The sequence below is a fragment of the Fusarium odoratissimum genome, assembly GCF_000260195.1.
Source record: "Fusarium odoratissimum NRRL 54006 unplaced genomic scaffold supercont1.35, whole genome shotgun sequence".
Lineage (NCBI taxonomy): Eukaryota > Fungi > Ascomycota > Sordariomycetes > Hypocreales > Nectriaceae > Fusarium > Fusarium odoratissimum.
Window position 1 is genome coordinate 287,031 of NW_022158718.1, and position 13,730 is coordinate 300,760.

Below are 13,730 nucleotides of genomic sequence, written 5' to 3' on the forward strand. Positions count from 1 at the left end.
ATTTCGGGTTTGGCGTTAGCTGACAAGCCTTAAAATTGCTAAAGAGGACTTGGAAACACTAGGCGTTATGCTTGCGTTAGTAATAAGGTCTGGATTCTAAGGAGAAAATACTCGTAGAACTTATACCACCACAGAGAACACTTAGCTCCTGCGCCACATTCTTCCAAAAGCGTTCACATCATACCATTATACTAAACGCTTGCAGAAATGTGGCTGTATAAGCTTAAACGAGGTTGGCTGGAATTTGCTAGTAGGCGCTGAACATATACTGGTATGCACCGAAACTAACTCGACCTTGTGCATTGACCTAGGCTTGATATCTCACCTAATAGGAAAATATTAGAGCTTTCGTTAGATATCGTATTCGTATGGCTTTAGTAGCTACGTTCTCTCTATATTTTCTTCTGGCTCAACTTCAGTCGCTCTGCGGTTCGTCTATCGTGTGTGTCGAATTCTTCTCGTACCACGTAACAATACTGCGCCAAGGTGCAATATCTTGTGCTTCTCACTTCTGGGATCTCTACTAAAGTTAACCTAAATGCTTTAATTTTGAAACATAATACCAACTAAGAAGATGATGTACAGCGCAACATCAATTAACTATCATGAGCGAGCGGCGAAATTAATACAGTCAAGAATTATTTAAATTAGAAAGTTGGATATAATACAACTTTTATACATAAGTTGAAGAGAAGTGTAGATTTGATGCTAGCTAGAGGCGACAGAAACTAATCCGCATGGGGAAAGAGTTGAAGCTCGATGGCTTCCAAACCGCCAATCGTGGGAGGATTGCTATCCGATGCCATGACAAGAGCAGGAGAGTTGACTAGCCTATCAGGTATCATATAGAACTTATCCCAGGTACCAGGAATCGAATAGCAAACGGAATCACCTGACATCTCGTCCATGTGGCATTCACCAGCTGGTGCAGAGCACTTGAGCTTTCGATCGCGAGTTTGTTCACATGTGAGGGGTACTAATCCAGCCGGGGGGTTAATAGGGTCGCAGAGCATATTGGCGGGAGGGAAACCATCGCCCCCGAATGAAACACACAAGTATTTCCCGGTGTTTATCTCTCGTACATAGTTGGTGCCGGCTTCGATGGAGAAAGTCAGAATTGGGGGAGACGGCGTGTACCATCCGATGTAAGCATATTGAACTGGATCTCCTCGCAGCCATTGGCCGTCGACTGCTGAGCCGAGAGCCCTGAGATCGAAGGTGGGAATTGGCACAAATGTGTCTTCAGTGGTGGTAGTCATGTACGTCGTGGATGCTTCAGCAGATGTCGTGGTCTCAGCGGTTGCAGGAGTCTCGGCAGTTGTAGTAGAGATTGCAGCTGTAGTGGTCTCTGTAGCAGTGGAAGCTGAGAGCTCAACGCTAGCGCTTCCTGACTCTGTCGCCTTGGTAGAAGTTTTACCGTCGTCTGTAGATGTGGCACTGATAGACAATTTGACAGAGGTTGTAGTCGTTGTCACGATATTTGTACTTGTAGTAGAGACAGCATCGGATTCCGTTGAGGATGCAGACACAGGCTCGGTAGATACACTGCCTGAACATGAATCAGTAAAGAACTTGATGCTGTATCAGAAAAATTTACTTACTGGAGTCACTCAATGTTCGACTTCGAGGCTTGCATACACTTGCGATTGCGATATTGGCGCCGAGGCCCAGAGAGAGAAAAGCAGCGAAACGCATTTTCGCAGTGAAAAAGAGTGACAAGGGTTAGACTAAGTGAAGGAATAACAAAGAGGAAGGAACGATGAAGAAATCAGGGATATATGAAATTTTTAAGTATTTAACAAAGGGGCTGTTTTCTTTTTTGAGGCTTGGCACTATTGACAAAAAGCAGCCTCAGCTGCGCCAGAAGTGCAGGTACTAGCTCCATTTTCCACGTTATTATTCAATTCGGGCTGCTATGTCAGTCTATTGCGGTCTAGAACGCCATAGCACTGGTCAATTAAAATCACTTGGAGTCTTGTCAATTTTAGCGATCCCAAAGTGGGCCAAGGAAAGATACTTAAGGCTAAGCATAATAACCCGAAGTCAAGTTTTAGATAAGATAAGCTCTTCGTAAGTTTTAATACGCGACATTCTGGATGCTAATATTTCGGAGACTGTCTTGGTGATTGGAGCACTCTCATCTTCCACGAGTAATCCTTTTGGATATATCTCGAGCAATCTGGAAGAAACCGCATTACAGACGGCAGCAGCCAGTCCGCAACCATCAAGCTCATGCCAAAGGACTGAAACCTCCTCTTTGGTCCTGCTACGAGTAGATCATGGCATTTCTAAAACTGAATTCGGGTAGGTATCTATGCAGTGCTATCATCTCAGACACATGGAATATTCTCCGTACCAGCTTTGAAAGATTGTGACGAAAGCCTCGACAGCCTCCACCACGATATAAAGAGCGTTTGGCAACTATACACAGCCTCTCTTAAGACTGCTAACTATGATCATTCGATTCAACAAGATGTCCAAGGGTTGCATAATCGCTTTCTCAAATGGATCAATACTCGACCACCAAGATTCGAATCAATATCCATAGCTCACATCAAACAAAAACGCCCCCGTCTTCCATGGCCGCTAGACTTTGGCCAGAACGTGTAGACATTTAAAAGATATGCAGACTAATCTAAAGCGTTGTCTGCGGTGGATCGGAAACGAGGTGGGCTGGGGTCAGGCTTAGGTACTGAGTCTACTGACAGAGGACTGGGACATAGGCAGCGAGTACCTAGGCAGAGGATGGATGATAATTTGGGCAGGGCTTTTGGCATGAACGCAACCGTCTTTCATGGATTACAAAACACTATTTGGCAAACGACAAGTTATGAAAGAGTTTAATGTGTACTGGCTTCAATCTATATAACCCATTATTAAGCCCGCACAATGCACCGAAGGTCTTTCAGTTTGCGAATCTTCCATAGAAGATAATCCATTGCTCTTCTCGAAATTTGCCATTCAGGTATCATCGTCTTGTTGGCTTTATAACCTCGCCACATGTTTGTTGCCTCTTGGCTTGCTTATCAGCTCGACAGCATGTTTCAGTTCAGCCAGGCTTTCGAGATAGGCCTCGTCAGCCTGCCCATCTCTGGAAACATCTAGTCTCTCAATCTCGGCCAGAAATAGCTGAATAATATATGGAGTAGCGTTTCTAAAAGCAACCTGCATAGCCTACAGAAGCATTTGGGTTATCACAAGCTCTCAATGGTGGATGCTGAAACTTACGGTATCCTCTGGTGGTGTTTTGCTAGCCGATGCCTGGGTGCTCATGGTGGATTGGTATCGAAGAGCACTATCAAAGTGGAAGGACATGGCGGGATATTGAAGAGTATCTTTGAATCTATGTCAAAGCCTTGAGTATCAAAAGTGATGTTGCTTGCAAGTTGGATTTTTAAGTCAATAGGCCCTGACTTTATAACAACGCGCTAGCTAGATGTTGATGGGTTGAGAAAAGGTGGGTTGAAAATCACGCATTATGCCGGTGGCGTTTGTCGACAAATGAGATCGTTATATTGTGCATCAGACCAGGCGCGGAGCTAGGCATAAAGCTGGGCTCGAAGCCAGGCGTACAGGCGAGTCTGAAATAAGCACAAGGTCGGGTACACAGCCAGCGCAGCCAAACAACAAACGAACTGTCAGGTTTTATTACGTATGAACTTCAGAGCCTACGTATGAATGCCGTGAAGAGGCCTCTATCAACACCTACAAGCTTGCTCGTATTATTTTTATAGAACATAGAGGGGCAATCAAATGTGCAACCAGGAACATAGCCAGGGTTGAAGCCGAGTGCCAAGCCAACCTGCAAGCCAATTTTCAACCCAGCCAGGTCATAGCTAAGCCCTGCTTATGCGCTGGGGGAACAGCTACAGGGAAATAATAAAACAAATGAACCATACACCCAACTTTATCGCGACAAACTTTTCTTAAATAACAGCAGATAGGACAACTATTTGCTCAAGTTTCGTCTTTTGTTGCTGCATTGATCTGAATCTTCAGAGCCAAGCACCATGCCGCGCGACGACTACCCCTCCGCCAACCAGGCTTTGTTTACACCGGGTTATAACACCGAGTGGAACCCAGTTCCTTCTCTCCCTATGCCTGCTCTGCAATCGAACGCCCTGGCAGAGTCCGACGGCTGGCCCCAGTTCTTAGGCCCGGCTGCCGCCTTGCCTGTGTCTACTCCAGACATCATGGCTAAGGTTGGCGACTTCAACTACGCCCAGCGACTCAACAGCTTCAACCTCAATGCACCCGTTCCCACTGGGCACCCAAGTGCCATGGGAGAGGTTGGAAACTACAATCAAGAGTTCACGAGCTACATGCCTTCTGTACACCCAAATGGCAATTATGGTATGAAGATGCTCGATAACACTCCCACCACTAACCGAGGCCCATCTCTCCTGGGTATCGATGCCAACGGGGCCTCTCCAAGTTTTGATGGAGGAGACTCTACTACACAATCAATTGCGAGCGCGCCTTCTAGTAATAGTGGCTGGACCAAGGAGCAGGACAATTTTCTCATGAATGTCAAAAGCCAAGGTCTTGGATATTCCGCTATTCAAGATGAGATGAGAAAGGAATTTGGGTGGACTAGGAACAAGAACGTGTTAGTCAAGCGCTTCGCTGTGTTGAAGAAGCGCTGCAAACCCCAGATCAAAACTCGTGTAAGTATAAACCACTTACATCGACTGCTACAAGTGATTAATGCGGTTTCTTCCAGATTGTTCGAGATATATCCAAAAGGATTACTCCTGAAATCATCAAGGCTGTGGGAAGAGAACTCGAGAAAGTTACCTCTTCTGGTAGCAACAGCATTGCAGCAGAGCTTGAGGATCTAGTCCCATTAAGGCTCCCGGAGTTTCTTGAACGCTTAGTCGCAGATGTTGGTGTCTCGCTTCATCAGACAGTTGAGGATCATAAAAGGTCATCTGCTTGATTGGGGAGTTTCAGTAGCTGAGGTGGAATAGATAATAGGTATTTTTATACTAGTATAAAAGCGATTTTAGATTTACTTATACTTGCTATCATTTACTGCTGGCGTTCATGTGAGTATGGCGGTATGGATAAGAGGAGTTTGGTGGCTGAAAGGAAAGCTGTTATCTACAGATACTTGGTTGGGTCTTGATTGCCTTAGCCGGCCTTGTTGTTTGTCGTTCAGTTTCTCGACTAGCCGGGCTGATCCGTCCGTTGCGCTGCGTTACCATTGACGATCTTGACATTTTCCATTGATCTTTGCCAAGTTCAGCTCATCCACAATTATGAGCTGGCTAGCCTGGCTCGGTAGCGCTACACATTCCCGGTTTAGTGGCCAATCAGCAACTCGCCTGATGCTAGTGTCGTAGATCTTAGGGCCTCCTCAGCTTGTGACGTTGGCGGCTGGTGCTAGGCTCATTCGTTGGCTTTGCTACAGTTTATGTCTTGGTCTAATGCATGTGGAATGGGTAGTGTGAGACACTCAGTTCCAAGAATGGTTGAGCTTTGACCTCTGAGATTTGTGATTACTCTTGTCCTTTCGTCATATTGGCTGAACTTTGGAGCTGATGTTTTGTCACTACGGTAGCGAGCCGCGCGCAGCCGGGTTATCGGGCTTTGCATTTGTGAGTAGCTTTGTAGATCCAGGTCGGCGGATCTGGAATTGACTTCTTTGGTTATCTATGAGAGTTTCACTCTGCGTCATGATTGCAGATAAATGTACTTGTGAGACTTTAGACATTTTGTAGGCATAAGAAGCCTTCTGCACTACCAGCCCACTTTCTACCATCTACTGCCGGGTTCCCTCACAATGCGTATTGACAGAGTTAAGCCCACCATTATGGGTGACTCCTTGCCACCGGAAGGCGGAACATACGGCATCAAGGGCCTTCCTCGACCACCGAATGCCGTGAGATACCCTGGGAAGATTCCCTACGTGAAGGGCCTTCCAGTCCGTAAGGAGATATCGTCTCTTGCCAACTCAGACGACCCAAAAGAGAGGAAACAGTGGACGCTATTTGTGTTAGCTTTGGAACGGTTCAAGTCCATGCCTGTTGATGATAAACTATCTTACTTCCAAATTGCCGGCATCGTAAGTAACTATCTCCCCGTATCGCTGGTCCGTTACTGAACATTGGTTAGCATGGATATCCGGAGGTTGCCTGGGATGGGGCACCTGAGCCAAAACACGCGCCGGACAAGACCAAAAAGGCTGGCGATCAACATTTCGGCGGGTACTGTAATCACAACAGCCTAAACTTTCCTGCATGGCACAGACCTTATATGCTCCTCTTCGAGGTACGGTTTATGTTCGCCAGCTCCCACTTATCCCTAACATAAGTAGCAACGTGTCTGGGAGAATATGAAGCTAATCATCAACGACTGGACGAGCGAGCATGGGCTGCCAATCTCCGAGACAGACGAGTGGTACACGGCAGCGAAGCATTGGCGGATGCCATACTGGGACTGGGCTAGGCGACAAAGGTACCATGAAGAATTGGTTTGCCCTCCAGTTCTTACTCAAGGAGCCGTCCGGATTTATCCACCCGCTACGATAAAAAACCAATTTCCTCGAAGCGGTCTCTATCCTAACCCGCTGTTGGGATTCGAAAATCCAGAAAATGATCCAAAGACAGGGAAGCCGTTGCCGTTTGGTAGCATGCTAGGAAACAAGGCTAAATGGAATATCCAAGACAACCCAATAGTTCACGATGAGCTTCCACTGAAGAAGGACTGTGACTGGGCTCCAGTGAGTCTACCAACGGCAATTCCAGTTTATCGCTTACTGACTTGCGCCTAGTGGAGCAAGACATCTGCAACCAGTCGATATGGAATATTCAAGGGAGAAGAAGAAGAGAAGGATCCCGCGAAATATTTCACGGGCCTTGAAGGGGTGAATAACTGCGGGAAAGCTAACGCCAGCCTTGCAAGAGTTCACGAGAATGGCCTCGATGACAAGCCCAGGTGGAGTACAATGGACCAGCATTCGAAAGACTATACATGGAATCCCGGGAGTCTTTCAGATGCAGTCAATCGTATGTTTTCCAAGGGCTATAACCCGAACTGGGGACAGTTTGCTTCGACGAAGTGGATAGCGGAAGAAAAAGGCTGTCCAAAGACAGGATATATATCTTTGGAGTATATCCACAACAATATTCACGTAAGATGGCAGACGAATCTTTTGAATTTAGCTGACATGAGCACAGAACCTGACAGGAGGGAGTGACTATGCTACTGGCATGGGACACATGAGCGACGTGCCAGTTGCAGCGTTTGATCCTATCTTTTGGCTTCACCACGTGTCAGTCTCCCTTCTCGACCTAGCTTCACAGTTTGACTGACAGGGAGCAGGCAGATAGACCGCTTGTTGGCTGTATGGCAATGCCTCAACCCAAAGTTATGGTTTGATAACGGACAATCTGGCGATTCTGATACGGCTGGCATGACAGCTTCTAGTGTCACCGACGACAAAGAGACAGATCCTCTTGAACCGTTTCACAAAAAGGACAACGATCCTGAAAAGGAAGTCTGGACTGCACAGGCGTGCAGGGATTGGACAGAGTTGAACTATCAGTATGATGACCTAGCCGAGGTAGCTGAAAGAACGATACGAAAGTATGGCAGATTTATATCGGGGGAGTTCCAACGAGAGCTTCGATCACATATCGACACGATCTACCCAGGCACAGGGCATCTCATTGAATCGATGGAAACGTCCAGTAACACTCCCGATGGCCTACGACCTAGTCAGCACCAGAACGGATTATGGAAAGATTACATCATCAACGTGGTGTATGACCGATACGCCCTAGACGGCCTGTCCTACACAATCCAGTTTTTTATAGGTGGACCACCGGGCGAAGACACGACTAATTTCGAAAAGCACAATTACGTCGGCCATGTGTACTCCTTTGGCGGAAGACAGAGTACATCTGAAGGCTCTTGTAGGAACTGCAAGAGACAAGCTGAAGCACAGGTTCTCTCATGCGCTCAGGTAACTTTGACGATTCATCTGCTTCACAGAATCAGAGACTACGTTCCAGATCACTCATTTGAAGGGGTTGAAGAGTATCTGAGACGTTATCTTCGGTGGAGAGTCGTCAAATATGGCGGTGAAGTAGTGTCTGAGGAAGGATTCAAGAGGAAGTTCTCAAAGCTCCAAATATCGGTCTTGCGTGGTACTGGTCGAATCAAGCCGGGCAATGCACAAAGTGCAGATTCAGTCTCTTCTTTGTACAGCGACTATGTGTCATTGCTAGAGGTCACATATGGGAAGCCCGGTGGCTTGCGGCTCGACAAAGCCCCCGAGAACAGCGGGCCATTCATTTCGCAGAATAAGAGCGCTGTACAACCACTCCCGACGAGGCTCCCCCAGAAAGCGAAGTATGATATCTATCCATTAGTATATTTGCCGGTCCATTAACAAATTCAGTAGATCCGTGACAACAAAGCTCCATATCCGTTCAATGACCGCGTGTGGACAAGAAGCCGAGGCATTCAAGTTTTCGCCCACTCAATCGAAAGCTCGGTAGTTGTCGCAAACATGGATTTAAGGTTACGCAGGATCCTGGGTATATGCCGACAGTTCCGAGATCACTGACCAGGATCAGTCGGGATATTTCGTCGGTAGCCGAACACCTGCAACAAAGAGACTGCTTTCGTCGTGTTCGACATGTTCACGCCGAAGAATACTCTAATAAACTATTCTATTTACCATGTTCAGTGCGGACCCAAATGCCTGCCATAAGCACCACTGTAGCATCGGATGTCGCGTCAGCTTACGGGCCCTCGGGATCCCGAATAACCTTTTTTCTTTGCTTACCAGGGGTCTTTCTGCCGCAGATCCTTCTCATCTACGAATACGATGGGGCTTGATCCACGCCCGCTAGAACAAGTGCTTACCCGTCAGCGTATGAGAATCGACATTGGCGCCATGTCTGACATGGCAATTGGGCGAAATTAATGATCATCCATGCCGTCCGTCTGGGCGTAAGATTTCCGTGTCTCAGACGAGCATCGGGGAAATTAGCGTTACGCAGGATCTAATAAAGAGATGAGCTGGCCACTTTCCCCCCCTCTGTCAGCTTTCTCTACTCATTCTTCTGTAGTATACAACTGAACATGGATAACCAAGAAAAGACCGTCGACTCGTCGTCGCAGAGCGAGAAGGACAAGGAGTCGACGACTTCGCCGAAAGCGACGCCTCGACCTCCGCCAATTCTATGCCTTGGCGCCCCCCGCACTGGTTCAGCGTCACTTATGAAAGCGCTGCAAATTCTTGGATATCCCAACGTGCACCATGGCTGGGAAGCTGCTGAGCTTGAGGAACTTCAATGGCAATGGCCCATTTTCGACAGAGCGTGCGACGCGACGTTTACCAATATTCCAACATACCGCGGCAAACCATTCTCCCGCGCTGAGTGGGATGAAGTGTTCGGAGAATACGATGCCGTATCGGATGTCGCTTCTTTCTTCGCTGAGTCGCTGATCCCAGCTTATCCCGACGCCAAAGTCATTCTTGTCGAGCGCGATATCGAGAAGTGGTTTCCCAGCATGCACGCCGTTGTCAAGAGCTCTACAAGTCCTATCCGACGAAAGCTTGGAGCCAAGATTGGTGATCTTTCGGGATTTTTGAGTCCAAGACCATGCAACAAACTTCATCAGGGCTGGACGAGAGCTCCTTCTCCCAACGACGTGATCGAATACCTCAAGCCAGCATATGTCAGGCATAATAAGTACATCAGAGATACCGTACCAAAGGAGCAGCTTTTGGACTTCAAGCTTTCAGATGGTTGGGAGCCGTTGTGTCAGTTTCTGGGAAAGGAAGTTCCTGATGTGCCGTTTCCGCATGTCAATGATTCGAAGGAGTATGCGGAGAGGGGTAAGAGGTTGGGAAATAAGATGATCAAGCTTGCTTTGAGAAACCTCATCTTTCCTTGCTTGCGTCCTGAGCCTATCACCAGGCCCTGAGAGTTGCTCCGTGCTTGACTTCTTAGGAGAAGAGGAAGGAGTGTACACCAACAAAACCATTCTCTTGGCCGCATGGGAGTGGTTTGATTCTGTATATCATCTGATATAAAACGCTGGCTAGATTTCTCAGTTTAGACAAGCGCGCTGTTTCTAATACCTAGCTTGGATAGCGTGTTTTCCATTCAATATCCGTATTTGGCAATATCGATAGTCCACTTGTTGTATCCTTGTAATCAGGACCCCACCAACACCCGAGGTCTTTTAACAAGATGTCAGCTTATTGGCTTCATGAAAGCGGCATATGCGTCTCGCATCACAACTCTCGGATCACTAAGTCGTTTAACCAGGGTTTTGCCTTGGTTTACCAGATGGACCAGTGAGTGTTGAGATGAGCAGCCCGGAAGACGGCCCGTGACCCCGCCAGGTGAACGGGTTCGTCCTCGACATCAACCTTGAGGGGGCGACATATATCAATGCGGTTTGCGCTCCTTGAAATTTCTAAAGTAGCTTGTTTATCTAAATACCGATTCAACGACAAAGGATTATTCAGCATCATCTCGTTTTAGCGAACAAAATGACTACGACTCGGAACTACAACTGGCATCAAGTCAAGCCTGGAGTATGGCAACGCCATATCGACGAAATCGAACAATTCTACTCGACGATGGTTGTTCTCTACGAAGGAAGTGGTCGCATGTTCTTTGGAATGACAGGACATGTTTCACTCTCCATCAAGAACACCAGAGGCTTGTCGCAAGATGACGCTGAGCTTGAAGTTGACAAAGCTTTGAGCAAAGCATGGCTTGCACTCAGATACGCTCACCCTACACTTGCATCTCAAGTTACTCAGGACGTTGAGTCGGGAGAGTGGGTCAAGACTTATAGAGAGCTGCAGGGAGAAGCAGATAAGGACGCCTGGCTGGAGAGGACTCTTGTCCGTATCTCCAACGGACAGACTGGTAATCAGTGGGCTAACTCAGATCCGCCTGCTCCAAACCTCCCGACCATGTTTGATTTACATCTTCCTGCTGAGCAAAGCGCTGATGGTTCGATGACCATTCGCCGAGACCTTGTCTTCCGCTCTCCTCACGATGTCATCGACGGCATTGGAACTCTCATGATGCTCAACAACTTCATATCCCTCGCCTCAGACGCTTACGAGAAGGGCAATGCCTATGACCCCCCAGCCCTCGACGGCAGTGAGACTTCAAACCTTAGCCCGTCCTACCGAGTCGCCGCTCAAATCCCCGAAACCCCCGATCAGGCTCAACTGGATAGACTTAAGGAGATGGCTGCTCAAAAGGCCGCTGCCGCTTCTGATCCCAACGTGGAGATTCTTGCGCTTCCTTATCGAGAGGGCGATTTACTTCCGGGTCGACACCAGCGCTTGGCACTCACTCTGACCAGAGAGGAAACGCAACAGCTACTGAAGGCGTGCAGGATGGCTGGAGCTACGCCAACACATGTCTTCCATGCTGCAGCTGCTATGGTCGTGCGAGACCTTCAGAATAAACCTATCACGGTCAAGCGAGTTCGGTACATCAACTACATCCTACGCAACGAGCGCTCAAGTTGCCAAGAGCCATACAACACGGCTCGACATCCTGCAACTGTCTACCATTCTGTCTCTGGCCAAAGCCTTGTCGTTGACATGGATCTCCATCCAGCTTCCATCAAACCAGACGCACAAACTCGCAAGAAAGAGTTTCTTTCGATTCTTGAAATCGTCAAAGACTTCTATCTCACAGTCAAACAAGACGAGGAATTCTACGTCCTCGCCCCGACGATGTTCTCCCAAGCTACCCCATCTCTACCCTCTGGCCCTCGTCCCCTGCCTGTGCCGGAGCCAAATGCTCATCCGTCCGTATCGATCTCAAGTATGGGGCGTACTGACGCTATCGTGGCACCGGAGGCGGGGGCGTTCGAAGCGAGAGACCCGTGGGTGACGGGTGAGGAACTGGGAAATGGGTTGGGTTTGTTTCTCGGTACATTCCAGGGAGAGCTTTGTTTGAGTGCTGCGTATAATGATGCTTGGCACACAGAGACGGATGCGAAAGAGTATCTAGAGCGTTGTAAAGATGTTGTGTTCTCAGGTCTTGGGATCACTGAGCCATGAGGTTAGTTTGGGGACGACGTCGGCAGAAAGGCAGATCTGAGTTTGAGTGAGGTTATCAGAACGTTCGATAATTTCCATCTTCCGTACAGGTTTCTCTGGGATTGCGAACAGGCTTCACTTCGTATCATGTCTTGAGTTGTCCAATATTCCTTTGAGTTCAGTCATCAGAACATTAGCTCATGTGTAGACAATGGGTTGTCAACTCAACAACAATATCTGTTTCTAGCGACATGATTTGCAGCCGATTTCTTATCTTGTCGTCGATTTGATAAGCGTCGTATATCATGGTCGTTCGCGATGGTTTGTTCACACCTGCATCATGATTTGTTCACGTTATCAGGTAGCTTATCCAGGCCATAGACAAACGTCGAAGTGAAGTTTCTCCAGATATCTTGTAAACCATATTCGATCGATGTTTCTGAAAAGATACTGCACGAGGTTGTCCGATGACTGAACTAGTGAAGCTGACAAGTTACGCTTTGGGGCAGGTCTCTCAAAAAGGACCTTGATAGTCGCCTGTGCCGCAATCCATTATCAAACAACAACACCTCTACCCCTCGTATACCGACTTCTCCTGGAACTTCTGTGGCAATCCCCTCATCACGCGGTCACTCCAAACATCTCATTACAAAATCAGCATAGCAGATATCGGTTTATCAAGGCCCAAAACACCGTTTTCAAAACCCGCCACAACCCGCCTGAAGGATCACCCTCTGGTAACCAACCGAATATCGTACCAACCGACCTCTCGCCTCCTGTGCATATGTAATCTATCCCGATTGTGGGGGCGATATTCACGGGGAAGCGCAGTGTGTGTCCCGAAGTGGAAGCTCCCTAGACCCCCCAGGAACCTTTGACAGGCTGGGGTAAGTCAGGGTGACCCCGGCGAAAACCCGGATTGGGGCACTTTTCCTAACTCTTGGGTCGGAGCTGAGTGATATGCTTGTTTGATAGTGGCCAATTGATATGGGGAAGGGTTTATCTAGGTCGTTTGGAAGGTTTCCTGGTTGATTTTGGTGGTTGGGAGGTTGCATTAGCATGTGAAGTAGCCTGGCGCCGGAGAGAAACAGGAAAATAGAGGTTTTAACCTTGAATTGACGATTGATACAACTTACTAGGGTGACCAGCATGTTTATTTGGTGGTGTTGAGTGCCAAGTGGCAATCGTGCAGGCATTGTGCACTCGATATTTTTGGCCTTCAATGGCACCTTTTGATACAAATGATACATTCGATTACAACGCGACAGGCGACGAAAAGAATTGCTCGCGCTTTCAACGTCATCCCCAGCGTAATAATTGCTGGCATGACTTCAAGCATGTCTTCAAAATCGCGAGATATGTCCAAATTCGATTGAAGTGATAGATATTACTAAGACCTCACTAATAAATCGGTATTGACCTGTAATCTTGTCGCGATCTGACGTGGAGTACAAAAAGTGCAGGGATTCCGATCCGCATCCGCATGGAACACGAAAATAGATGCTCGCGTGGCGAGCGATTGATAACGTCGCGACCGAGTTGGTGTTGAGGTTATCCATGAATGTCAAAAATTCTGGGCATCGGATTGTGCATGTCGCCGCATTCTTGGCTACAGGTATAACGGTCTTGGTATCTGTGGCCAAGACGATCAGCCACCATTTTCAATCTTCCAGAATTCTTTCCAGGCACA

The 13,730-nt window shown here is 47.7% G+C and overlaps 6 protein-coding genes across 7 annotated transcripts; 4 read left to right on the top strand and 2 right to left on the bottom strand.

Moving 5' to 3' along the window:
• Positions 1–728: 728 nt before the first annotated feature.
• On the bottom strand, positions 729–1,695 carry FOIG_13770 (uncharacterized protein; the record flags this gene model as incomplete). The annotated part of the gene is made up of 2 exons (XM_031214939.1): positions 729–1,549; positions 1,602–1,695. The coding sequence occupies 2 exons, from the start codon at positions 1,693–1,695 to the stop codon at positions 729–731; spliced, it is 915 nt and encodes a 304-aa protein (XP_031055455.1).
• A 1,154-nt stretch (positions 1,696–2,849) lies between these two features.
• On the bottom strand, positions 2,850–3,315 carry FOIG_13771 (uncharacterized protein; the record flags this gene model as incomplete). The annotated part of the gene is made up of 2 exons (XM_031214940.1): positions 2,850–3,129; positions 3,229–3,315. 2 exons carry the CDS (start codon positions 3,313–3,315, stop codon positions 2,986–2,988), a joined length of 231 nt encoding a protein of 76 aa, XP_031055456.1. The 3' UTR covers positions 2,850–2,985.
• A 695-nt stretch (positions 3,316–4,010) lies between these two features.
• On the top strand, positions 4,011–4,939 carry FOIG_13772 (uncharacterized protein; the record flags this gene model as incomplete). Its single annotated transcript, XM_031214941.1, has 2 exons — positions 4,011–4,667; positions 4,724–4,939. The coding sequence occupies 2 exons, from the start codon at positions 4,011–4,013 to the stop codon at positions 4,937–4,939; spliced, it is 873 nt and encodes a 290-aa protein (XP_031055457.1).
• Positions 4,940–5,785: 846 nt separating this feature from the next.
• Positions 5,786–8,398, top strand: FOIG_13773 (uncharacterized protein; the record flags this gene model as incomplete). Its single annotated transcript, XM_031214942.1, has 6 exons — positions 5,786–6,067; positions 6,118–6,273; positions 6,320–6,724; positions 6,776–7,135; positions 7,182–7,276; positions 7,327–8,398. 6 exons carry the CDS (start codon positions 5,786–5,788, stop codon positions 8,396–8,398), a joined length of 2,370 nt encoding a protein of 789 aa, XP_031055458.1.
• A 232-nt stretch (positions 8,399–8,630) lies between these two features.
• FOIG_13774 (uncharacterized protein) lies at positions 8,631–10,236 on the top strand. Its single transcript, XM_031214943.1, has one exon. It carries the CDS (start codon positions 9,097–9,099, stop codon positions 9,943–9,945), a length of 849 nt encoding a protein of 282 aa, XP_031055459.1. The 5' UTR covers positions 8,631–9,096; the 3' UTR covers positions 9,946–10,236.
• A 155-nt stretch (positions 10,237–10,391) lies between these two features.
• On the top strand, positions 10,392–13,032 carry FOIG_13775 (uncharacterized protein). Of its 2 annotated transcripts, XM_031214944.1 has the most exons (2): positions 10,392–12,361; positions 12,422–13,032. In XM_031214944.1, exon 1 carries the CDS (start codon positions 10,520–10,522, stop codon positions 12,059–12,061), a length of 1,542 nt encoding a protein of 513 aa, XP_031055460.1. In that variant the 5' UTR covers positions 10,392–10,519; the 3' UTR covers positions 12,062–12,361; positions 12,422–13,032. The 2 variants fall into 2 exon arrangements, with proteins under 2 accessions (XP_031055460.1, XP_031055461.1); XM_031214945.1 differs by having other exon boundaries at positions 10,392–12,452.
• Positions 13,033–13,730: the final 698 nt, after the last annotated feature.